This window comes from Cyrtonyx montezumae, unplaced genomic scaffold, assembly GCF_038088225.1.
Source record: "Cyrtonyx montezumae isolate F1298 unplaced genomic scaffold, pur_monq_1.0 scaffold_36, whole genome shotgun sequence".
Lineage (NCBI taxonomy): Eukaryota > Metazoa > Chordata > Aves > Galliformes > Odontophoridae > Cyrtonyx > Cyrtonyx montezumae.
In genome coordinates this window covers 4,960,842-4,986,731 of record NW_027072041.1, presented here as the reverse complement: position 1 = coordinate 4,986,731, position 25,890 = coordinate 4,960,842, and the positions used below count along the sequence as shown (strand labels likewise).

At 37.4% G+C, this 25,890-nt stretch overlaps 1 protein-coding gene across 1 annotated transcript in view; it reads left to right on the top strand.

Annotated features, from left to right (window-relative positions):
* LOC136054362 (transient receptor potential cation channel subfamily M member 6-like) overlaps positions 1-25,890 on the top strand; it is a 41,421-nt gene that overhangs the window by 7,811 nt on the left and 7,720 nt on the right. Inside the window, exons 5-17 of the mRNA XM_065745610.1 lie at positions 711-910; positions 4,056-4,188; positions 6,646-7,790; positions 8,505-8,617; positions 9,589-9,715; positions 10,577-10,674; positions 12,861-12,919; positions 14,121-14,146; positions 15,869-15,919; positions 18,046-18,111; positions 20,776-21,062; positions 21,368-21,450; positions 23,783-23,988. Of these exons, the coding sequence (XP_065601682.1) occupies positions 711-910; positions 4,056-4,188; positions 6,646-7,790; positions 8,505-8,617; positions 9,589-9,715; positions 10,577-10,674; positions 12,861-12,919; positions 14,121-14,146; positions 15,869-15,919; positions 18,046-18,111; positions 20,776-21,062; positions 21,368-21,450; positions 23,783-23,988 (2,594 nt within the window). The remainder of the gene's footprint in view (positions 1-710; positions 911-4,055; positions 4,189-6,645; positions 7,791-8,504; positions 8,618-9,588; positions 9,716-10,576; positions 10,675-12,860; positions 12,920-14,120; positions 14,147-15,868; positions 15,920-18,045; positions 18,112-20,775; positions 21,063-21,367; positions 21,451-23,782; positions 23,989-25,890) is intronic.

The window sequence follows — 25,890 nt, the reverse complement described above, 5'->3', positions numbered from 1 at the left end:
TTTGATTGTTCCAGAACTGAGACCAAAAATGAGTATGAGGGATATATTTAATTATAGTTCCCAAAAGCAAAGCTGATGTTTTTGTGAAGATATGTTGAGTGTTTAGTTTGACAGTGCAACTGAAATTGAAGTGCCAGAGGCTACGAAGTTGCTTTCCTGTACTTGGATCAATGAGAATGGTCTGTGCAACAACAGATCCATATTTAGTAATTTCACTACTCTAAAGAGCATCCCACAGAAGAATTGCTTATGTAGCTGCCTCTAAAAGCAATTGTTTTGTTGTAGGGGGAGTGCACTGAAAAGGCAGCAAAAATGTTGTTAACACTTTTCCCTTAGCTTGACTCATGTACTTAATCCAGTCCAAAGAGGCAGACAATGTTGAATTCCCATATAGGCTATGTATTACAGTTTAAATAATCTGGTTGAGATTTCAAAGACACTTTAGGGATACTTTTTTGCTCAGTTCCCATTAATGTGAATGGGAATTGGATCTCCCAGTTTGTTAGGCAGCTTTGAAGATCTAATTCTCTGTGCTGTAGCTGCAGGCACATGCTGCTGCTTTATTAAATGAAAGCTGCTAAGCTGATTGACTTCACTGGAGGAATGGGACTTCTGTGTCACGTCAGATCTTTAGACAGACATCTTGTGCTGTGTTCAGAAGATTCCTCACAGGAGTGTTTTACCTTCCTTACCCCTTTATGTCTTCTCAGTAATGTTTATTATGATTTGAAATCCATATCGAACAAGCTCTGGAAGTACAACCGGTACCGCTATATTATGATGTATCATGAGAAGCCATGGCTGCCTCCACCTTTCATTCTCTTGAGCCACATTGGACTTCTGATAAACCATATCTTCCACCATCGACCTTCAAATGAGTCTGATCAAGAGGATGGTGACGCTGGACTGAGTAAGCAGAGCTAATATAAACAACAGCAGAAATAGCTTATAAAAAATATTTTGCCAGTTTCACATCACTTTGTAGCTCAGTTTTTCAAGAAAGAGATTTTCCAGGCCAGCAGCTGTTTTCATTTGCAAAGCAGAATTTAGTGTACCTGTGAAAGGACTTGTAGGGAAAAAAACGTGACTAGGGCAATGTGTTACTTTTTGTTTGTCTTTTGCTTTTCTCAATTATTGTGCATCAGTGCAGATGTAATACAGATAATAACAGTGAAGAACTTAGGCTCTGACTCTCAGTTTTAACTTACTTTGTGCTCAGTCATAGTTATTTTCATTGCCGCTGGCCTAAACTGGCAAGAAGATGCTACAGATGTATCTTTCTGGAATGGCATAGATATAACACAAATCAGAGGTGAAATGACATGACGCTGACTTTTTCTGTAGTACAAAATAACCCCATTTTTAAGATGTTTTTGCACATTTATCCTAAAAAGACTATCGATTCCTTTTTAACTGCCCAAAGTTACAAATGCTTTAGATAACCCTGTATTTATTCTTTCGATACAGTTCAGTGACTTCTTCCCCATGCATCCTCCATGTACCATTAGGTTTTCACACTTTATTTTTCTGGAGCTTTAGTAGTTCAGGTCTGGGTTTCTTAAAGTGCAGTGAAAGTTTATGTGTTAAGTGAAAAACCACTGAGTGGGATGAGACTCCTGCTTTCAGTTCCTTTTTTAATGAGAATATGTAGTTAGTTCAGGGTATTTTGAAGTGCAAGGTCCTAGCAGCTCATAAAAGATCCTTCAGCAAGTGACTCATGTCCTTGACTTCTTATGTACTGCAGTGTATGTGTGCAGAAATCATTCCTGACTTCCATGGCAGCAGCTGAGGATGTGATACCTGACATAAGAGGATATATTTCTGCATCATTTAACAAACCCTGTTTGTAGATGTAAAGGAGATATAAGGGAAAAATCCTTCTAGATTATCTGAGCTTTTGAGTAAGTAGGGTTTATAGAAGGAAACGTGAGCTTGCTAGATCTTTGATCATGCATAGTATAATACAATTATGCTTTGTTATAATTATGTTTCAGCCTGGTTGTTTGTCAGTGTGCTAACATCAGTTTATAGTAGTAGGTAGCAACATGAAGAATAATGTCCAGAACAAGTACCCATGCAGTACTTCACAGTTGTTGCCTCCTATGCCAGGAAATGGAGAGTCAATATGGATTCTGAGAAAGCTGCGGAGCCTGAGGACAGGAGTCATTCAGTGATGGATGTTGGGAGAATCCTGTGATCTCCTCACTGTCATCCAGTGCCTTTGTGCATTGGCTTACTAATGCACCTTAATCCTGTCTCCTTCACCTTTCCCAGCCTGGACTTCTCTGTAACCAGGACCTTCCTAATGTCTCCTCATGGCAGTCAGCTCCTTTTTGTCCCACTGTGTCTAGAAGCTCTGCCAGGAACAGGCATAGTCATTGAAGGGAGGAGATTACAGTGTGTCAAGATGGGGAACAAGTACTCAGCAGTAGGACTTGGTGAATGAAGAAACAAGCAAGGGAATGAGAAGGTGGTAGGTGTCACCTTATCTAAAGAAAAGGGGAATGTTTGTGCATATACACAGCTTTATGCTTTGTGCAGTAGTGAACAGACTTGATAACTAATAACTGACCTGATCAGACCCTTCTTGGTTTACAGTTCATTCAAGACTTTCTGTACTGAACAAGAAACTCTGAAGATATCTGCCACATTTATAGATTTCAAAATTTACAGATTTACAGGTTTCAAAAGCTAGTTAACTAAGCAATGCTGAAGCAGCTGTACTGCTACTCCTAGACTCAACTCCTTCGTGGGTGAATGCATCAGCCTCCTTTGAAATATCTTTATATGCATGTATACTGTATATGTATACTGTAATACTGACTGACAGAGCACAGTTTTTCTTGCTTGCAGGATACATTAGGCATCCAGAAAGATTAAGACTCTGGGACTGCTCAGTGCATTCAAAAATTATTGAATAGAACTCATATCTTGCCTAAACTTTTCTCAGAAAGAGAGTTTTTTTCCCACTTATATGCTCTTGTATTCTTTTTTTATATGCCTGTATATTGCTTGACCCATTTATTGTACTTAAATTTTTGGTGTGATGAAACAATTGCTTTTAGTGATGAGGATCCAGTGCCACCCTGTGGAAAATCAATGAAAATTCCACATAGAGAAAGTGAAATCTCGGAAGCAAGATTATGAAGAGGTCTGAGGCAAGGAGCTTAGGAGTTGATCCAGGGTTACTCAGAACGTGGTGTGGTGTTTCCCTGGGATGTTGTGTATTACAGATGTATACACCTGTTACAAACATAGCCATGTTGCTTGGCATAGTTTCTTGGAAGCACAGCAGGAACTTTAGTGTTTAAAAGAAAAGAAAAAGGAAGCTTGGAATATTTGAAATTTGTATCAGAGAAGTAGCTTTCATTCATAAACATTTCTTCATGCTGACTAATAATTGATCCATTCTCTCAGAAATCTTACTTAGTGTGGTAGAATACCATTATGAACCGTCTAAGCTGTGGAGTTTTAAAGTTTTGAATATGTTTTTCTTTTTTTTCTCCCAGGGATCTTGCTTACTATTTTTTTGCCTATGAACATTTCAAGCAATTAAGTGAATAAGGTAGTAAAGCGATTAAGTGAATTTAGTGGGTAGGGATGGTGATAGGAGGATGGTTGGACTAGATGATCTTGTAGGTCCTTTCCCACCTAGTGTATCTATGAATCTACCTGAAAAGTGCCTTGTTAAAGATGACTAGCTCTTAAGGAGTGCCTGGACCAAACTGAAGTAAAATCTTACATACCTCTGTATAAGTTTTGTGATTCTGGGAGAGAATAAGTGCTTGTGAACAGTCATATTTAATGCTGTGTCTACAAGAGGGAATACAGTGAAATTCTTATCAATGGGTTTTGTTCCCTGCCTAAAAGAAGGTGAAAAAACAATTTATGTGCAGTTGGCATGGTTGAACTTTTTTACATAAAACCAAATTTAATGGGCTTGTTGTCAAAGAAGGGGAAGGAAACCTATTTTGTCAGGTTTTTTTTTTCATGGACACTTTTCAACAGTTGCATTTGTAAGCTCACTTCTTACTAACTTCTACTTCTTTATTCAGAGTTGTACCTGAGTGATGATGAGTTGAAGAAACTTCATGACTTTGAGGAACAGTGTGTAGAAAAATATTTTCATGAGAAGAATGAAAGCTTGAGTTCCAGTGACAGTGAAAGGATCCGTGTGACGACAGAAAGGTATGCTTTGCTACACATTTAGGCTCTTTGTTTACATTTCTTCTATAAAAAACCTTCAGCAGGTTCTGATCATTATGAAAATAAGAGGCACATGTAGGCCCTTCTAATCTGGTGGAAATTTAACTTTTCTGTTTGAGCAGAATGGTTGGCCTGGCTGGGAATCCTTGTTGGCAGACTTGTATCCCTTCATATTTATAGAGCTTGTAGGTGGTTAATGGGATTCAGAAGGTTTCATATGGACAGGCAGCTAAACACTACACCTCTCTCACCACTTCCCCTCTTCGAAGGAGTAAGGGGAGAAAGCACAATAAAAAAGGGTTCAGGTGGTGAGATAAGGACAAGGAGTTTGCACAGCAGTTACCATTATGGGCAAAACATACTCAGCATAGGGAGATTAATATAATTTATTTCCTATTACTAACAGACTAGGGCAGTGAGAAACTAAAAGCAAACTGAAAACACTTTTCCCACATCTTCCATCTTCTACTGCTGACCTCTCCAGACAGAGAAGGGGAATGGGGCTTGTGATTCCATAGTAATACTTCATCTACCACTCCCTCGTGGTCACTCCCTTCCCCTTCTCCTCATGTTGCAGAAGCTCTTCCTGGGCTATTCCTCCTTCAACCGTCATCCACCTCTCTGTGTGGGCTCCTTCCATGGCTGCACTTGGAAATCTGGTCCATGTGATGCCCATGGGCTGCAGAGGGACATCCATCTCCTCCATGGGCCTCTCCTAGGCTGCAGGGAGCTGCTGCTCCAGGGTCTGGAGCACCTCCTGCCCTCCTGCACTAACCTTGGTGCCTGAAGTGCAGTTTCTCTCACATTTCTCACTACTAGCCACAGTGACCCAGGAGTTTTTCCCTTTCTTCAGTCTTCTTTCTCAGAGCCGGCTCTGATCTGACGCGGGGCAGCATTGGTGTCTGCTCAGAGGCCATCACTGCAGCCCCTCTGAAATCAAAACCTGGCCATGTAAGCAAGGGTACAATATGGTGTTGTGCGTTTCTACTTTTGCAGGCAATGTGGCATGAAGAGCTTGTAGTAGAACATGGTATGCATTTACTTATTCAAAGCCTTAACAGTATAAGAATGTTGTGAGAGTATTGCTTTCAGTTAAATATTACTACTGTTTACAGAAATAACTATATAATCTCTGTACCATTATCAGCTGTCTTGATTCGCAAAGTATCAAAATGCAACTATCAATAGGATTTCAGAACTCCCAGTATTGGTCTAATTTAGCTTTCTCTTGAAATCAGTGACAAAGCTGACATTACGCTTAACAGGAAGAGTTAAACAAACTGGCACCATAGAAGATCTTACTGAATGCCAATACAAATCTGATGTAAGAAATTTATTTTGCCCAGAGAAAGGTAGCTCCTTAATGTTTACCTGTTCAAGGTTTATTTTTTTGCATACCAAGATAAAGCGTGTACAAAAAAAGAATGTCCCCTGTAAAAGAAATAAAATACTTTTAATCAAAGGCTAAAGAATCAATTACAGCAAGATTTATTCTGTGGATAATTATATATTTAGAAAGGGATTTTTTTTAAGTGCCAGGTTCAGGTATACTTCATAGCATTGCATCACATTAATAGAGGAAATTCATTTAAGCAAGAAAAACATTTTGGAACTTCAATAATCAAATTTCTTTTAATTGGTTGATTGGTTACTGCGTCTCCTAGTTATTCAGTGACAAAGAAAAACTTCTTTTGCACATTGCCTGGAGCTGATTCATCATTGTCTTAGTGACAGAGAACAAGGGAGAGTATCTTTAACAAATGTAAAGATAATGAATTGGTAAAAATGATACTGTTTCATGCCAAGAAGTTCTTGCACTATTCCCTGGAAATTTGAAAAACATTAAGAAAGCCTTGCTTCTTCTGCAGCTTAATTTTTCTTTATGATAACTGATATCATCAAATGTTCAAAATACATTCCAAAAGGCTGTACAAGTTGTTGAGAAGACTTTTCCTAGCACTTTGCAGTATTTGAGAAATGGAATAGTATCTCTAGAGTATCTGTAGCATAGAGCTTCATCCTTTCCATGTTGGCACAGGAAGTGTAGAAATGAAAGATACTGGCAGACAAGAAGAACTGTACTAATTTCATATTTATTTTTACAGCATTTACACTTACAGTAAAGCATTTCTAAAGCTGTGTCCTCTTGTCCATGGCATAATAGTTCTATATCATGAACTGTAGATTAGTAGAAATATGGTAGTTTTTAATTGATAATCCCTGAGCAAAAAGCCTAACTTTCTTAACAGTCACTGACTTTTGGATCAGTAAACTGAATGACATGTTTCAAACCTTCATGGGATGCTGAATATACATTTTCATGGGAATGGAAGTCACCCTATGAAATACAGAAGACTGTTTAAAATACTGTCCTTTTAAAATGTGTTAATCATCTGGTAAGCTGAAGTTATTTTAATTATCTTTTCTTTTTCCATCTAGAGTGGAGGAGATGTTTCTGCAGTTGAAAGAAGTGTATGAGAAGGTATTTTATATCAAGGAATCTTTACTCTCCTTGGACAGCCAGCTAGGACATTTGCAAGACCTTTCTGCTTTGACAGTGGATATCCTGAAAGTGCTTTCAGCCGTAGACACACTGCAAGTGGAAGAAGCCTTACTGGCTGACAAAAAACATCGATCTTGTAGAAAGCTGCCCCACAGTTGGAGCAATGTGCTCTATTCCAAGACTCTGAGCAGTCTAGAATGTTTGTATGACAAGAAGTATCACTACTACAGTATGCCACCCTCACTGTTACGGAGCCTGGTAGGGAGTCAGTGGCCATCAGAATGTAAAGACCACGTACTGAGGACTGAGAGTAACAAGCTGGTAGAAGACAGCTCTCAGAAGATAGAAATAGAAAGCGATGACACACTTACTTCGGGCGTGTCCTCTGAGGCTAAGTCATCCCCCAGATATGGAAGATTTTTGCTAGTTCCTTCTGATCACCAGCGAGCACCTTTCTCTGATGACATCACCTTAAACTTGTCCTTTTCAAGCAGTCCTACCAAGTACAGGGAAGATATGTTCAGTGATGGACTGCAAAGCAGCATAGCTGTGCAGCAAAACCTGCAGAGCATTAGCCTTGTTGAAAAAGAGTCTGAAGACTATCAATGGAGCCAGAGAGATTTTGTTATTCACCTGCCATCAACAAAGACTAATGCCACAGATGCTGATCATTCTCTGAGTCTCCAGACATCACCTGATGTCAGAGAAAATGCAGCACCCTACTGTGATGATAGGGTAGAAACTGAAGGTGGTTATGTGAACTGGGGATTCTCTGAAGGTGATGAAAAAGGGGTTTTCAGCTCAAGGAAGAAACAGAAGAAGGACCTGTGCATACATTCCACCTTTAACTGTGACTGTAGTTGTACAGGTAGACCTCCCAGGCACATACAGATAAAAGAATCCAAGTCCTTCTCCTGTAACTCTGACAGCTCACAGTGCGGCATCATTGTCTCTGAGAATAAACTGAAACATAGCACCTCCTTCTGGATCAGCCCACTCTGGAAGCAGTGGAGTTTCTGCAGGAGCAAGAGCTTACCATCCTCTAAAAAGGAGAGAAGAGGGAAAACCTGCAAGTCCATAGGTGGTAATAATACAATGTTGTACCTCTGAGGTTTATGAGAAACTCAAGACATTATTAAAGAAGTGTCTCTTTGGCATCTCAGTTGTAGCTGAGGGTAGTAAGCAGAGAGCTCATTCATTTTCTTTGTGCTGGGAATAATTGCTGTGGGGGAGTTCTAAAGTGTGTCTAATGTCTGAGCTGGACAGCATCGTGGTGTCAGCCACAATAGCAGTCCTACCCTGATTCTCTGCATCTCACAGCACTAGCTACACAGTTGTGGTCAGAGCAACTGTACTGGCTCTGGGGTAGTTTCCTGCCCTGGTGAAGCAATGTAAGAGTTACAGAAACCAAAAGATATTGCAGAATCCCTAAGAGGTATGTTGACATTATCGTAGGTCAGATGGTTTCGTTGAGAATGAATAGGTACACAGTTTTATAGCAAGCTTAAAATCCTCCCTGTCCACAACCAAGTTTTCTTACCAACAGCTTAAATATAGCAGATTACACTTCTAAGTATAAACAGTACAAGATTATAGATAACATTTGCTGTTTCCTATCTTATGATGGTGACCATCTTTGCACCAAACTGCATAAATTTCATGAGTATTATTTTCGGGTGTCACAAGTTTTTCTCAGCTTGCTTTGGAGTCCTGCCAACTCTCAGTCTTATCAGAGCATCTCTTTGTAAACAAAAGCTCTGTAGCTTAATGATGTTTTTTTGATTCTTTCCCACAGAGTCTTTACCATCTTGTGAGCTACACCACAGTGAGGAAACAAAAGCAAAACAAGAAAACAGAGACAGAAAGTCTGGGAGAGAAAAGAAGGATCAAAAACCTCTTCAGGTGCCGGTATGTGTAGATGGAAGAGAGAAGCATATATCCCATAGCTTTCTTTTTCACTCAGTAAGAACAGTTCTGCAACGTAAGACTAAGTATAGATTAACTGAAAATGTTTTGGTGTAATGTATAGTGAAAATGCTGCACAGAAATTGGGAAATATTTTTGGTTTTTTTTTGGGGGGAGGGGTGTTGATTTTATCTCCCTTTTGTTTGAATGTGTGGGATTTCAGTTTTAAAAGTGATTAAAAAGTTGTAGATTTTGTAGATTGTAGATTTTGCCAGATAGTGGGTCTGGAGTTTTTCACACAGGGATGAATTATCCTTTGCACTCTAGCTGGCAGAATCACTTAGGGTAGATTCCCATGATCTAGGATACACTGAAGTAGTGGAGCCTGTATGCTACTGGCTTTCTATTGTTCTCACTTGCATAGAAAGGTCCCACAGTGTTTTCTCTGAGTCCATCAACAATACAGCACATTTATACTGCATATTGACTGTGTCATATTTATGAGTCAACCTTCATAACTGTATGTGTATGTACATATATTAAAAAATATTTCTAAGGAGATTATCAGCATCTTTGTCATCTGGAAAGAGTTATTCCTATTCAATGAAATGAAAGATGAAGACTGATTTGTTTACATAAGATTCTCAAATCAGCAACAGATTTGAGTCTCGAACTTAGAGATTTAATCATCTCATAAGGTGTTCTGACAGACTTTGATGTTTTTTGTTTTTTTTTTAAACCTGCAATACCAGATCTTTCAGTAGATCAGATCTTTTGTCTTTACTAGACAAAAGCAATGTGACTTCGGCAGCTTCTAACACATATGGGAAATTTTTTGTCAGTTTGAGAGCCAGTTCAGTCACTGGCATTTCAGTAATGCTCTGAAAGGCCATGTCATAGCACAGCTGTCAGAAGAATTGCAGAGGTGCTAGTCATTCTATAAACCAGATTTTGTTTTGTCTGTGTCTTACCAGGTGATTAGAGTGGATGGTTGTCCCCAGAACACCCAAGTGAGCTCAGAGCCTACAGAGATTGGTATCTGGGATGGGGAAGAAAAACACAGCAAGAACTGGCTCACTGTGTCTAATTTCAGTCAGCTAAGTATGTGATACTGAAGACAGTAAAATTCAGGACAGGATTGAAAAAGGAGCAGTAAATAAAATTTCACAAACTCCAAGTGTCATCCTCTATATTCATCTCCCAGCATAATTTTTACAGAATTTGGAATAGATTGCAGGCGTGCATGAGTTGCTATCTATTATGTTATGTCAGAGAAAAAGGGGATGGAAGGTCAGCTGTGTCCTTCTTGGAATGTTACCTTTCCTGAGTGGTAAATAGTAGATTAAGAATAAGTGGGAAGCAGGAAGGATGATATCCTCCTCTCCTCTAGAGTCTTCTGAAGTGGCATTCTGACTTATTGCGAAAATAAACTCTGGTGAATTTTTCAGGGCATATACACTCACAGGCAGTGCTGTGATACTGTATCTGTTGGCAGATTCTATGGATGCATAATTCATTACTCATTGCTCTGAAATGCATCCTTTAAAGTGAATAAATGAATTCTTCATCACTTCTGCTGAAACGAAAAGGGAATGGCATTCTTCTTTTAACAGTTTTCTAGCTCTTTCATTCTAAGAAATCACTGCATAGACTACTTTATCTTTAGGCTTTGCAGTATGCATTTCACTTGCTTTATTCTGCAGGCTGCTGGGAGAGACACAAGGGAATGCTGTGACTCAGGGCAGCATGTCCTGAGTAGGGCTGCACTCCTCTGAAGTCTGCTAACAGAGAATGGAAACGTTTTTAACCCTATGAAATTCTACTACTGCTTTTATAGCCTGTTACACATGTGCTGGGGCAATATGGTATATAGGTGTTTATTTTATAGCACTGCATAGGTCTGTAGCTTTAATGCTATTCATACAAACTCTGGAAATAGCTGACACCTGCTCTTTTGGCTAGGTTTGGAGTATCTCAGTTACATGCACCAGAAAATGAAAAATCAAGACATCCATAGGCATACCATACCATTTTGTGATTACCTGAGGCATTCTCGAGAGGTAAGACCAAAGATTATACATCCTAGTCCATAGGTTGTTTTTTTTTTTGTTAAGAGCCTAGCATAGCTCTGCTGACCTCCATGGGCTTGCCACTGTAGGTTCTTTATCACAAAATGCCTTCTTAGACATGAGAAACTTTCCTGAATGTTGTCACAGTGCATACGTGCAAGTAAATAAATAATTTAAGAGCTGTTAACAGTCTGTGAATATTATTGAAGTAGGATAGTAAATTATTGAATCACAGAGTGAACTGAGTATGAAGAAGGTGGTCAGAAATGAAGTGTGAGTTGGTGTCTCACTAGGCAGTGAGCAAATACAGAACTTGGTCTTGAACCTGTGAGCGGAATTGGTCAGCACAATGAAATGATTATTGGAAAGTTAGCTGCATAGCTCTTCATCATACAGAGATAATTATTTCTCACTAACTGTGAGTTAAATATTTATAATAATTGCAAAGGTTGGAGTTTTCAAGCTGTGGCTTATGAACACCATATCTCATATTTTATCAGAATTAATTTGCAACTCTGTAGCGTAACAAACTTCTGACTATGTAAATCAGCAAACGTCCACTGGCTTTAGTTGAGCTAGACCAATTTACTTGTCCAGAAGACTGCTGCAAGGAAACTGGAGTATAGAAATTTATATCTGTTTTTAAATGATGTGGCTAATGGAGGAAAATGTATTTTTCACTGTTGTACAGAACTATCTCAAAGGTATGAAAGGAAGTTAACAAGGCATAAATTGAGAAGGGGAACTGTGAAATAGTCCTTTCCTCTTCCTTTTCAACAGCATCAATTCTTGCCAGTTTTACTTACAGCAGTCGGTTATTAAAACAATGATCTCTAACAATTTAGCTTATTTTTCACTGTACATAGTGTCATTTGCTTTTTTAAGATGAGAAAGAGAATAGTTTCAGATCTGATATTCTGAGTGGTATAAAATTTAAATCCCAGATGCTTGGGAAGAGAGCTTGAATCATAATGTAAAAGAAACAGCATTTTTCTATGTGTGTGTGAGAGTTAGAGATGAAAGTAGAAATAAATTTGCTGATGATGTATTGTGTAAAACCTGAGTTTGGAGACTAAATCAGTGAATCTTTAGAACGTGAAACAAAAGGTCAGACAAGCAAAATAAAGGTACAGTCAGGGAAGCTGTGTGAAGGGACCTAGTAATCTAATGCTTCAAAACTTGTATTAAACTTTCTTGGGTAAAACTCAAGGGTGGGATTTTTAAAGCCCTCAGAAATAATTCCATTTATTAGACTGAAACTAGTCACTTCAAGAACATGAATTTCAAATTTTTTTACAATTAAGGCATAGTCTCCAATACTGCTTCATCTCTATGCCTCCGCTTTAGTACTGTCTGGTTTATGAGACTGTATGCATACGTCATTGAGATATCATGATACTGCTGCATCTATCTCTTCATTTTGGGTTAAAATATATTTTAAACTAATGAATTTTCCCTACAATGACTCCTTTCAGCTCTACTCATTGAACAGTAGTGGTTCAGAAATCCCTCCTGATGTGTATCAAGTAGCAAAGATAACGGTGTGTGTGTGTATGTGAATTTTTCAGTTATACTAAAGATGTTTTCATCTGCAAACACTTTAGAAGGTAAAAACATGAGTGAGCTCTGAAATTAAAATAATAAAAAAGTTAAGACTCAAAATATTCAAAGCAGATCTTTAGATTATCTTTAGACTTCGTCTTCTTAAAGCTTTTAATTTGAGCTCTGCTCCTTTTGAGGATTTTTAATCTGCCTGATTTCTCTTTACAGAAGAATAGTCCCATCTCTGGCCAGCACTTTAGAAGGACCTTGGAAATGGCAGGCTGATATGATTTTCCTTAGTAGAGCTATAAGACTGAATGATGATTTGAAAATGTTTTGTCTAAGTCACTGGAGAACTGTTCAGTGTGTTGCCTTCACCAGTGCACTGAGATAATAGCTCTGAACCAGAGTATTTTGTTCAATTTTATAGAGACAACAATGGAGAACTGCAGTGTGAGCAAAATAATATTCCATTTTGCTGTGACAATGCTGTGAGTGGGGTTATTCATTTTAACAACAATCTTATCAAGAAATGTTTTCAAGAGTTTGCAATTTTGAATTGCTCTTTGAATATGTGACAGTGGTGTACAGATTTTTACCAGTAAAAAAAAAATTTTTACCTTTCTTCTTTATAGGATTCGAGTAATAGCATGTCTGGAAACATCCACAGAAATAATCTGAGCAGGAATTCCTCGTATGTATTACTGGTATATTAAGATATTTATCATATGTGTTCAGTGAGAGAATTCTGTTCTTTTGGCAGGTTTCCACTTCAGTTCTGTAGTATACTTAAGATGAAAAAGTTATGTGAAATGAAGATTTAAGGCAATTCAGCCTGTTTTAGTTTATTTAAGTGAAGGCTTGTTAATGAAGGTAAAGGAAATCCATTCAAAGAATATGCATAGATTTAGTTGGAATGGACACAACTTTGTATTCTAGCAATACTAAATTTTCTCATTCGATCTCTAATATACAAGAGTGTCTTTAACTAGACAATATAGTAAGCAAGAAAAATTTCATGCGATATTGCTGTGAAAATTGCATATTTTCGTTATTAATAATTTAAAAACTAGCAGCTATTGAAACCTTCTCTTGTTTCATAATTCATTTCTTTTTTACTGTCTGCATATTTACAAAATGTTTAGCTTGATTTTATAATGATTTTTCAATAGTTAATAAGCTTCAAATATATTTATTAAAATTATACTGTTTTCGTAAGTATTTTGAATGGTTTTAGGAATTATTTTTAGTTTGATAGATCCTATGTCTTTTTTTTTTTTTCTAACTCAGTCATTCATAGGCAATAGCCAAACTATGTACTTACCAGCAGGATTTACAAACTTCTAAGTAGCCTGATTCTGTCACTTTGTCTGCTGTCTTCATTGGCATGTTACATGAATCATATCCACTGTGTTCTGTAACAAAGAGTGTTTTAATGTTAATGTTGATGCTGTAGTCTCTTGTAGCCTTGCTAATCCAAAGGACCGTCAATGTAAAAAGTCTGTTTTTATGCAAGCAATCGTAATGGCATATGTAGTTCTGAGTACATCTTAGCATTGATTCACATTTGAAAAATGAACAATTGTGTATGTGATTGAAGGTGTTTAGCTGATGCTGCATTGTAAATGACATGAACAGCAGTGCGGAATCTTAAGAGCAGCTCAACATAAAACAGAGAAAGAAACATGCAGAAAAAAATTGGCTATTCTTTAGTAGCTGAAGATTATTTGCTAGTTGTTCAAATGAACAAAAATCCAGGGGGTTATATTCTTTTATATTTGCTGATCAAAACTTTTCGAGTTTTGTGTTCATGTACATCAACTCTCTTCATATGTATTAGAATTAGTTTAAAGACGGATTTTGAAGTAAAATACCAAATGTTTGCTTTTAAACAGGTTAAGAGCTTCAGAAGGAGCTGACAGTAAGTTTCTGGTTACTTGCCACTCATTTCAATTCCTCTCTTTGACAGCTGTGAAGTGCATAATAAAAAAGAAAATCGGTTCATTCTATTTGGATAGTTATAAGAAATGTTTAATCATTGTTTCATATGTTATTTCCTACTTTTGTTTTAAAGTGCAAGTTCTTATATATGGTAGTGGCAAAATCCTGAAAGAAAAGACTTAGTTTTATGGAAGTCTGCCCCATAATGCTATCCTTTCCAGGAGGAATAATCATTTTAAAATTTAATCATTGGCAGTCTGAGAGAAGTCCTTAGTTAAAACTGGGTCTACATCTGAGAATGGACTATTATATATGATGTAATGTATGCTTGATTTTTCAAATGGTTGTTTGGTATAATTAAATCTGTTTGGCTTCACTGAAATTAAGGAGAGGGTGATACACTGAATTTAGTATGGAATGACCAATGATCCATTCAGGATCATAATGAAGACTGACTTTGTTGCACAGTAGTAGAATGGTCGTTAACTTCACTTGTATTTGTTGCCTTTTAATCTGTCTTCCAGTTTTCCTGACATGCCATTTAGCCATAACAGGATGTGCATCTGGACTTGTATCTCTGAAAGTGGCTGTGAGGCAGATATTAGATGGTCTTTGACTTATTTACACTCCATATATCGTCAGTCTGTGCACAAAATGGAGCTGTGGTGAAGCACACTGCTGTCAGTGTGAGATGTTTTAGGGTTGTTCTCCAGGATGCACCATAATTTTGTTTAAAATCCAGCTTTCCTACCCTCAGAAGGAATTGGTAGAACTCCATTCCTGTTTTCATGCTTTCTGTTTAACAATATATGAAATACAGTAAAGCTAGTTGGGTCTATGAGATCAGAAAGGACCAAGTAGACTCATTGCAAATGATGACCCTCACCCTGGAACATGCTAATGTTCTTCATCTAAAATCTCTTCTGTTAGGGATGGGGAGCTAACTGAATAACGTATACCAACAAGAAGAGGTTATGTTTGCACAGTTTGATGAAGATATAGTTCTGATTAACTCATTTTTCAAAACAGAAAGTATTACAGCATAAATGCTGTGGTTTTTTTTTCTTGTTTGTTTTTAAACCTAGTATTTTATAGGATGAATTTCCAATAGAATGAAATGATTTCATCTAATTAATGGAAATGTGGTTATTAATCTTGGCTTTATTTAAAAGACGTTTTCTAAAACAAGATTTTGGACCAAATCTTATGTGACTCTGCCTATTATGTATGTAATCACAGAAATTGTTATGTTTATACCTTAAGAGCATCTGAGATCATGGATTAATGAGACAATATTGTTATAAGTTTGTTAATGGAATGCTTAATGACTGAAGATGGAGTTTGAAAAATTGTGCCTTTGGGAGACTGTGAAGCATGATGGACAGCAAAATGCTTTTAATATCCCAGAGGTGTAATTGGTTCAGAGAAGCTACATGTCCTTGAGGTTAATATTACTAGTTTCCCACCATTTCTCTGAATAAATAAGTTGTCTGGCTATATTACACAGGTGACTGAAATCTGCCAATATACTGTACATTATAATGTAGCTTAAGCCTATTAGTAATTCTCCTCTTTAGAATGTGAAGATGGTAATTCTGGTTAATCTGTTTCATGACAAACTCTGGGATGGAAGAAATTCAAAACTCATGCATTTATCTCTGCTATAGTAATTAACATAATGATCCTTTAAACATTATTTCAGATATCTTTGGCTGCTTGAAAACATCTCAAGATCTGCACTGTCATTATTCAGGTAAGCAGGAGGCACCAGAATGATAGCTGAGTAATTTATCAAATTAAAAGGAACATTACTTCATCCTTTGTCATTCTCTGTGATTTTCATTTGGAAAGGTTGCACAGTTGACCACTGTTAAGAAGTTTCTGCATTAATTCATGCCTAATACTGCAGAGAGGAAGTTATGAATTATTTTCCTGCTACTAATTGCTCCATTCCAGCTATTTGTGGCAGAGCCAGTCAGAATGTAGGTAATTGCTTTTAAAATATCTGTGGAAACAATGAATAGACCTCTGATTCCTGGGGAGCCATAAGAGACATTCATTTGTTTATAGCTATCATATCTCCTCACATCTCCCACATCCTCGTTTGTACTTGCTGGAATTGGTTTCTTCAGTTAATTGGTCCTGTATTACCTAACCCGTGTTTATATACCTATGAACTCTTGGAAATCTGGCAGAAAATAAATCATTTGGATGTTAATTGCCCACAGTCCTGTCTTCCTGAACTGAATAGGCAGAGATTTTTCCACAAGTCTTGGATTTCTCTTTTATTTTTTTTTTTTTCCCAGAGGAGAACTGTGCGGAGCTTGCCAGTAGATGTCTCTGTTGCATGCATGGCTTTAGCTCCTTTCAAGGGTGGCATAGGGTAAATCCAAAGCATTAGCAGCCTTCTGAAGTTCGAAAAATGATGTGGTTTTCACCGGGAATAACAACTCCTGGTTTGTATTCAGTGTACAGGAGCATTTTCTCTGCCATTGTGGCATTGTTACAATGATTAATTTGGTTGTATGCATGCCATTTGAAATTGGATAGGGCTTTGTAACACGGATGACAGTCTTATATTACAAGCTGACAAAGATCTTGAGATGTTTCCAGAATAGATGTGTCCTTTTTCGGGAAGAATGTGCTAGAAATTAACAAAGCCCAAACTGAGATGTGGTGGATGCCCCGTCCCTGAAGTCATACAGGATGAGGCTGGATCATACTGTAGGCAACCTGATTGAGCTACCCATGTTTCTGTGCAATGCAGAGGAGTTGGACTAGATGGACTTTAAAGGTCCCTTCCAACTGTAAGGATTCTGTGATTATAAAGTCTTGTAGCCTATACTGATTATGGTTTATTTTGCTACTGTGCTTTACAGTCAAATACAGTTTTGCCTCTCCTCACAGTCAAAAGATCTTGAGTTTTGCTTCAGGCTTAGGAGTGGTGTAAAGTGACTTCACAATGCTTCTCATGTCTCTGTAGTGAGCATTGACAGGGTCTGACAAACAGCATAACTGTGGCATTTACCTTGTTTACATCCTTTTTCCTGGTATGCAGTAGTTTAGTGACCAGAGTATGTTTCTAATGGTGCATTAAGGCTGAACTTCAGCTTTCAAAAGGGTTAAAAACAAGAATACTGAGTATCTAATCTCCAGAAGTCATCCTTAAGGACTTTGTCAGTACTGTTCAGAGAAACATAGCTAAGGTAGTAAGTATATGATTTGCCTCCTTCTTCAACACCTTTGTGGCTTACTCTGCACCTCTCTTCTGTTTCCCAAAAACCGAGTCATAGTGAGAACAAGTCTTAAATATTTAGTTGGCACTCTGAATTTTGAAGGTGTTTGACTGAGAAAAAGGACCCCAGTTAAGGAGGTGTAATAAAGCTAATTATTTTGTTTGGTGTGGAGCCCAGTTGATGATATTGTCATCTGTAGGGCAAGATGGGATTTCCCTTCATTGCCTTGCCTGACAGCAACTGTATGTGAGGGCAGCTGAGGCCAGTGCATCTTATTGGCATAGTGCACTGTGGTGGAGCTGGCAAGAGGAGAAAGTAGTGGCAGCAGCTATTGGAAGAAGGATGAAAAGCAGAAACAGTCTTACTAGCCAGGGTGCAAGGCACTTCTCCCACAGTCTGTTTTCTTGTAAGAAAAGAAGCAATGAACATTGAAAAGAATGGAGGTCGATGCTTGTGATATATGACACCATGCAAAGGGGTGCTTGTGGCTGGATAGAACCTCTCAAATGGCAGTCAGAAGATATGACTTAGGACCATGCTGCTGCTTACTTGACTTCAATCACTAAAAAGTTGTCAGATACTTTTGAAAGTCACTTGGCTTGTTATATATTCAGTATGGCAGTGAAATTTGTCTTCTTCGCAGCTGTTGAAAGAAACAACTTAATGAGACTTTCTCAGACGATACCATTTACACCAGTCCAACTCTTTGGTGAGTACCAGTTTCCTGGTTATGTTTTCTTACTATATGAATGTTTCATGCATTATTTTTAGAAGACTGAATTTGAAACACTACTTTGAATTAATATCAGTATTCCTTCTTTTCTAAAAGAAATGAACTAAGATAGAATTGCAATCATGCAGTTATTGGCAGACTTCTCAAGGTCATCTGGTCCAACTCTCTGGGTGACCAATTCAGATCAGCTTACTGAGGGTCTATCTAGTTGTGTTTTGAATATAAACAGAGCTTCCATACCCTCTCTGGACAACTTGTTTTACTGCTTCACTGTAAACCTTTTTTAAAATTCTTTCTTGGAGCTTCTCTTGCTGCACCTCGTGTCTGCTGGCATTCACATGATTCCTGTGAACCTCATAGAGGAGTCTAACTTTATTTTCTCTATAACTTCTCATTAGGTAGATGAAGATAGCAATGAGATTCCACTAATGTTTATGAATGCATTGTTACCACTACACCATCCTGCCTCAATATATATGTCAGGATATCTTGTCAAAAAGATGAGAAAAATAGGCATTTGTTGAAAGGTTGCTGCAGATAATTAATACAGCTACGAGCATATTGAACATTCTGATCTCTGAGACTCTCAGGAGACACCATTTTAAGTATTAAATTGTCAAAAGGTAATAAAATGAAGAATTAATATAAGATTAAGAAAGAATAGTGCATAGTTATTAGTACCCTTATTCAAGTGTCTTTCGTGTAGTACACTGACTTTTCCATTGATTTATTTTAAGTAAAACAGTTGCACTGTGGCATTCCAATAGCACCTTCATCAGTGCTAACTGATGAAGATATGTTCTGGGGCAGAACATTTCTTTCTGAACTCTGCTTGTCCTCTGTTGTGTTTGCTATTTGCAGATGCAGTTACTTCATCCCACTTACCAGTTAAACCTGTTTCTAATGAGTTCCCATTGCAAATAGCATGAGTTGCCTCCACTTTTGTGTTAGTTTACAAATGATAGAAGCAGAAATGTGTCTTGCTTGCACTATAAGAAAAGAATGCCCTAACAACTGAGAGAGCTGCTCCAAAAATAGTGTCTCCTATTTTACTACACTGGCCCGTAATATCAAAAGCAGGTGTTAGTGATATGTCAGTAGAGGTAGAAGCTTCCCAGCAGTGTTCTGAAAAATGTTGTTGCTATGTGCCTAATGGTAGCCACATAGCAACGGTCTGGGGGCAGTCTGATAAAATGGCATCTGACACGGAGGTGCGTATGAAACAAATGTCCACTCTGACTGCTGCCTTGAGATTCTGTCTAAGCTGAAAACTCAAACTTCAAGAATCAGTTCAGAGAAGTCAATCTTTCTCTTACAACACTGTAACAATGGGCCTTGTATCAGTTTGAGGACCCTGGAGCTCCGTGCCTATTTTGGCTGGACTGTCCTACCACACCTATTGAATAGTCTGGATCTGACTCATTCTGGCTTCCATCTGTTCTGTCCAATTAAAGATGGATAACATGTTGCGTGGACAGCGTTTTCCTAGCAACAACATTGTCATATCACTTGTGAAACAGCATCACCTTCACTGGTACAGATTTTTACAAGCATGGCATGCAGACTCTTGTTCATTACTAGCAAAAATGCATAGCAAATAGTATCAACTGCATTGAAAAATAGTGTTTTGTAGTTGAGTTTTCTCAATGAAATAAGAGTTATTATGCTCTTTGTATCTGTTGTAGTTCCCCTGAAAACAAGCAGGAGACATTACTTTTGGTGCAATCTATGTATACAGGGAAACTTCATGACAGAATTAAAACTCACCAGATTTATTCAGTTCTCTGGAATTAAGTTATTAACAAGAGCAGAACTTCTGAAATTTAATACAGTACAAAAACAAACAAACAAACAAATATGGGAACTTATAGGAAAAAGATAACTCTTAATTTAAAATGTCAGGATTGTATACTTCCTTTCTACTTGCTTTAGCTTGTTCTTCTAGGATTCCTTTCTCTGTGGAAGGACAGTTCCCTTCTCAATCTAATCTTCCTGGTTTATTATGGCCAATTCACTATTCATTTCTTCTGAGCAACTCAGTTCTCTTCCTCAAAAGGTGACGATCTCTAGCCCTTTATTTTTGTAGTCATTAACTATTACAAGCTGTGTTTATCTGTTTGTCTTGTCTAATATTTGTTTAGTCAAGCACAGTTTCAAGGAAAATATTGTATGTTGCCTGGGTTTTGAATAGCTTAAAACAAGTCTTACTAAAAATCCCATTTCCACATGGTGCCTTAACAGAGAGAGTCATTATTAGATTAAAGTTTGTACTGAAGATGATAACTGTTAAAAATATTCATTTTTAAAGTTCAGTTATTTTTAAGTACTTAAACATTGTGTCAAAAGAGATTGTTTTATATAGACCAGGCTATCACTGAGCTTTGTTTCTGTGAAAGTATTCATGAGATCTTCAATTCATTTCTGTCTGGAGGTTTGATGTATTTGGGCATCTTATGTTGTCACAAGAGACCTATAGGCATAGATAGTAGAAGCTTAGATAAGACTTGGACAAGTTTTCACAAAAATTGCTTGCAAAGGTATGTAAAGTAGTATGTTATTCTAAGACACTGAATGAAAATGCAGTTCTCTCCTCTTTCTGCAATATGAGACTTCTACTGACAAAACTTTTGTTCATTGAAGCTGGAGAGGAAGTGACTGTCTATCGACTAGAAGAGAGTTCGCCTATGAACCTTGGTAAAAGCATGTCTTCTTGGTCCCAGCATGGTATGGCTGCAATGATCCAAGTCTTGTCACAGGAGGAGATGGATGGGGGTCTGCGGAGGGCCATGAAGGTCATTTGTACTTGGTCTGAGAATGATGTGTTAAAGTTGGGACAAGTATTTATTGTGAAGTCTTTTTTGCCAGAAGTGGTTCAGACTTGGCAAAAGATCTTTCATGATGGTACAGTGTTACATCTCTGCTTGAGGGTGAGTACAGATCTGAAGAGACGCTGACTTGACATGTCTTAAATGTTATATTGCTTATACATTTTAGAATTAGTATAGTTGATGTGTGCTTTGATGCTACCTTCTGGAAAGGAAAATGTTTTTGAGGAAGATGTATCTCCCACTTTTAAACTATATACATTCTTATGGTTAGTGTTTATTTATTTATTTGTTTATTTGTTTGTTTGTTTTTCAATTAATGCTTTCTTTTTTTCATGATCAATTAATGCTTTCTTTTTTTCATGATAACAAATTAAAGTGATGCTTATCAACACGCTTTTCTTCAGGAGATCCAACAGCAAAGGGCTGCCCAAAAGTTAATCTATACCTTCAATCAAGTAAAGCCTCATACTATTCCTTATACTCCAAGGTAAAATCACTGTCTTTAAGGATTAAGTATCAAGGGTTTCTTTTCTCACCTATGTCCCAGGTCTACTGTTGACTCTTTTTCTGTAGTGGATTGAAGTAGCTGCTACTTTAAGTAATATTTATGTCTTAAATACTTAATTAAAAGACATAGGTACATCAGTGTGTAAGAATAAAGGGTAGAATTCAGGGTAGAAGATAATAAGGATAATAGGGACTTAAAGAAGAGGGTATTACTATCTGTTTTTGGTGATTGTTATGTGTTTGGTATTTTTTTTAACAACACAAATAGTCAGGCAGTAGGTGGAAGAACTGAATGTTTTAGAGAGATATTATTAGCCAAAGCAGCAGGCCATTTATGTGCGTTTCAGTCATATACAATCATGTATTAATGTGAGAGACTTGTCCATGTATTTGATATTATTTAAATAATATTATTATTTTATTAGTAATGGATTGAAATACATAGTTCTTGAGAAAGATGCCATTGCCCTGCACAGTCTGTTTTTAAAGGGCCTTTATACTACAATGTCTTGAGATCCTCTGTGTACATCTGTATTTGTTTGGTAAAACATATCATAACTGGAAGTAGTTAGAAAAGATTTTTACTGTTTCTTTTACATGGGTCTTTTTGAGCATACCAAAAAACACCAGGCTTTCAGCTCATAAAAGCTCTGCAAAGCAAAAGATCTTTCCCTGGAAGAGCTTTGTCATATTTTTAGGAAAGACAGGCAGGTCTGACCTAGAAAGTGCTAAGAGACACTATTTCTAACCTGTATTTGAGTTTTTACCTTCTAGTTAATTTTTTCTCCCCACTTGCATTGATTGTTTCTAGAATTGCTTCTTTTAAAACCTGCACTTGTGAAATGATGCAGCCCCATATTAGAACAGACTTTCCCTTATCTTGTTGGGTACAGATTTATGAACAGGTTAACAGAAAAAGAGATGCCCTATTTAAGGCCACTACAGGGAAAAAATGCAAGCAGAATTGAGCTTTTTTGGATTTGCTCTGGTAGCAGTTCTTTGGCTGGTGAACACTAGCATGACAGTGCATAGCCAACTGGTATATGCTTAATGTGCAGCACATGATGTCTGATGAGAATTTTGTAGAAGGTGAGATGGGGAGGGAAAATAGGGAGTGTGGCACAGCAAACCTTAGTTCCACTGCTTTTTCAATCTGTTATTCAGATATGCTACTTCTGTGGTCTTTTTCCTCCTTGAGAGAATTGGTACAGATGGGTTTGGCACTTTCTGTCTTCAGCCTAGAAGTTACTTCAGTGGGTACAATGAGATGAGTTTTAATGAGTGATTCTGAGTGATTTACTTCCAAGAGGCCTTTTTTCCTCCTTTCCTCCCACTTGAGTGGATTCTACAACTTCCAGGGCAGGAGCAAGGTAGTGTTTCTCATTTCAGCTCTTTGTACAGAATTTTGATTATTTCTGTCCAGTAACCCACCCTTTAAAACTTTTTAAAGGTATCACTGTACTTTACCTTTATAGCTAGATATGGTAGCAAAATAAGCTTCCTCATGATGCTGCTCCCTGTACAAGAATTACCTTTAACAAAATTAGCATAAGAAAAAAAATGATATTTAGCTTATTACGGTTGTCTGGAGTTGAATCAGGTGTTGTGATTCAACCCATCAGGGTGCTGAGCATCACATAGCTGTTTGCTCACTCCCCCTTAGTGAGATGGAGGAGTGAATCAGAAAACAGGTAAAACTCATTGGACAAGATAAAGACAGTTTAATAGGACAGAAAAAGAAGAGAAAATAACAGTGATAAAAGCTAAATGAAACGTTGTGTGTTGCACAATACAGTTGTTCACCACCTACTGAATACCACATGATGTCATGATGTGGAATATCAACAACACAACACAAAACCATGACACCCCTTTGCTAGTTTGGGTCATCTGTGTATGTTCTTCCTCCTTCCATCATCTTGTGCATCCCCAGCTTCTTGCTGGCAGAGCAGCATGAAAAGCAGGAAAGTCCTTAATTCTGCAACAACTAAAAGGTTCTCATCCTGAATCCAAAACACAGACAGCACCATACCTGCTTCTAAGAAGGAAATTATCTCAACCAAAACCAGTACATCAGTTTATGTTACCAGGACACCAAATTATGTTCTATAAACTGTCTTTTGATGGAATACATTGTTTTGTTATCTACCAAGCTGGGAAAGCTGTTGTGCTGTAGAATGTTTGGTACCTCTTGCTATTGAAAATAATCCACCTAGTGAAGACATGTCCTCCTTTTTGATATATTTGCTTGGCATTATGCTATATGGTGCCTATGATGTTTGTAACCCTTATATACTCCTTTATATCCACAGGTTCCTGGAAGTTTTCCTCATCTACTGCCATTCCGCAAACCAGTGGCTCACCATTGAGAAGTACATGACTGGTGAATTTCGAAAATACAACAACAACAATGGAGATGAGATTACACCCAGCAGCTTGCTTGAAGAGCTGATGCTGGCCTTCTCTCACTGGACCTATGTTTATACTCGTGGGGAGCTCCTTGTCCTGGATTTGCAAGGTGACTGCTAGTATGGGACTACTATAGCTTTAAACCAAGTGAGAAGCAATTCTCTTGAAAGAGAATTTAATACTGAGAAACAGGCCAAATTCTCTTCTTTTCTGCAAACTGGAAAAGCTTGTGTAACCCCTGGATATCTGTTGTGAAGTCCTGATAATTGAGCATCAATAGAATTACTCTGGATTAATGTAGGTGTTATGGGACAATAATTCAGTTTCAAGTACACCTAGGATGAATGGGCAAACAGCAGGTGGTTAACGTGTGTGGGAACATTTAAGCCAGCTCCAGAAAAACGCTCCACAGTTCAGATATTTTTATTTTTATTAAGAAATATAAATAATGCAGAAATTCAAGTATACCCATGTATATATACATACTTAATGTGTGTATATCTTTCTGGAGAGTTTGAACTGCTGTCTGTATATTTTCATTTTTCTTTTTAATAAATCTGTAAGCAGTTTACATAAGCTGTAAACCTGAGTGCTATTCACAAAGTCTGGTGGCTCCTTCAAAGAGCATGTGATGACTTTACTGTACATGTATAAGTAGGAACATGGCATATTTTTAAGAGATAAAGCAGTTGACAATGTTCACAAGATGAACAGCACCCATCAAATGGTATAAACACAATTGTTTGTCATTTCTGTCAAGGGAAATGTGTACGAGTAGACCGAGACTTAACATATTTACATTCTACAGCATCCAGAAGCTGTGAATTACAAAAAGATATGCAAAGTAAGCCTATAATTCCATCCTTGCCTTCATGTGGTTTTAGAATCCCATGAAAAAAAATATAGAAAGTGTGTCTTCAACCATAGCCTACTAGAATTTGTCTTAGGTTTCCTTGAGTTTATTATACAACTCTTGACAGTTCCAGTCCAACTGTGTTGGCTCAAGCGTGGAGAATTTAAACATCTATGTAAATCTCATCAAGACTGGAGGAGCTTCAGTTTCCATCTCAAATGAGGAAACAAACTAAAATCTGCTCAAGTTTTGTTCTCATGTTTATTCTGTAGTTCTCTTATCTGGTGTTTAAGAAGAGTGTAAGGGTTGCTTCCCTCGGTGTTCTGATCAGTTTTAACTCAGTCACAAGTTATATAATACTGTGGGGCCATCTCCACATGTACACTGCATTTTCGTCTATTTTATGTTAATTCAAATTACTTCTGTTGAAGAGTATTGCAATTTGAGGATATTTCAGTTGCTGAACAGTAGTTTCTGTAGTCTTTACTGGTGTTAGCTGCGAAACATAAACTCATCACCAGTGGCCTACTGAAATACAAATTATTGCATATTATATTCTTGCAGAATCTCTTCTTTACTGTAGAAGTACAAGTTTCCTCAGATGTAAGGTTTTTGGTAAAATGATATCATTACATCATTTTGGGAAAACGACAACATAAAAATCAGCATTTAGTTATTACAGTGAAATTACTTAATTCACTTCTGTGGCTACACGGACAGAAAAGGAGTAACAGATCCAAGCTTTTGCACATCATATAACTGAACAATGAGCTGTGGCTTGTTGTGTTTGCTGCCTTGAAGAGAGTCTATGTATGGGATTAGATCTATTGATATCAGTAAGTTTCTTGTTCGTTTAGTACTCTGTCTTAAATACAAGTCCTACTGCTGGTCACATTTTACTTAGTTATTTCGGCTTTAGCACAATGTTCAGGGTTTAGAAGTATTTGCATAAGCATTCTGTCTACATAATAATAAACTGCAAAACTGTATGCTTGCCAATACTTCACAAATTTTTATAATCATGGCATTCTCATTTTAGCTCATGATCATTTTAATTGTGACACTTTATGATCTAAAATGAAAAAGGGTAATTACTTTTTACTTAAGTGTCAGGTTGTGAAATCATGTCCATCTACTGTTGTAACACACCCTATTGAT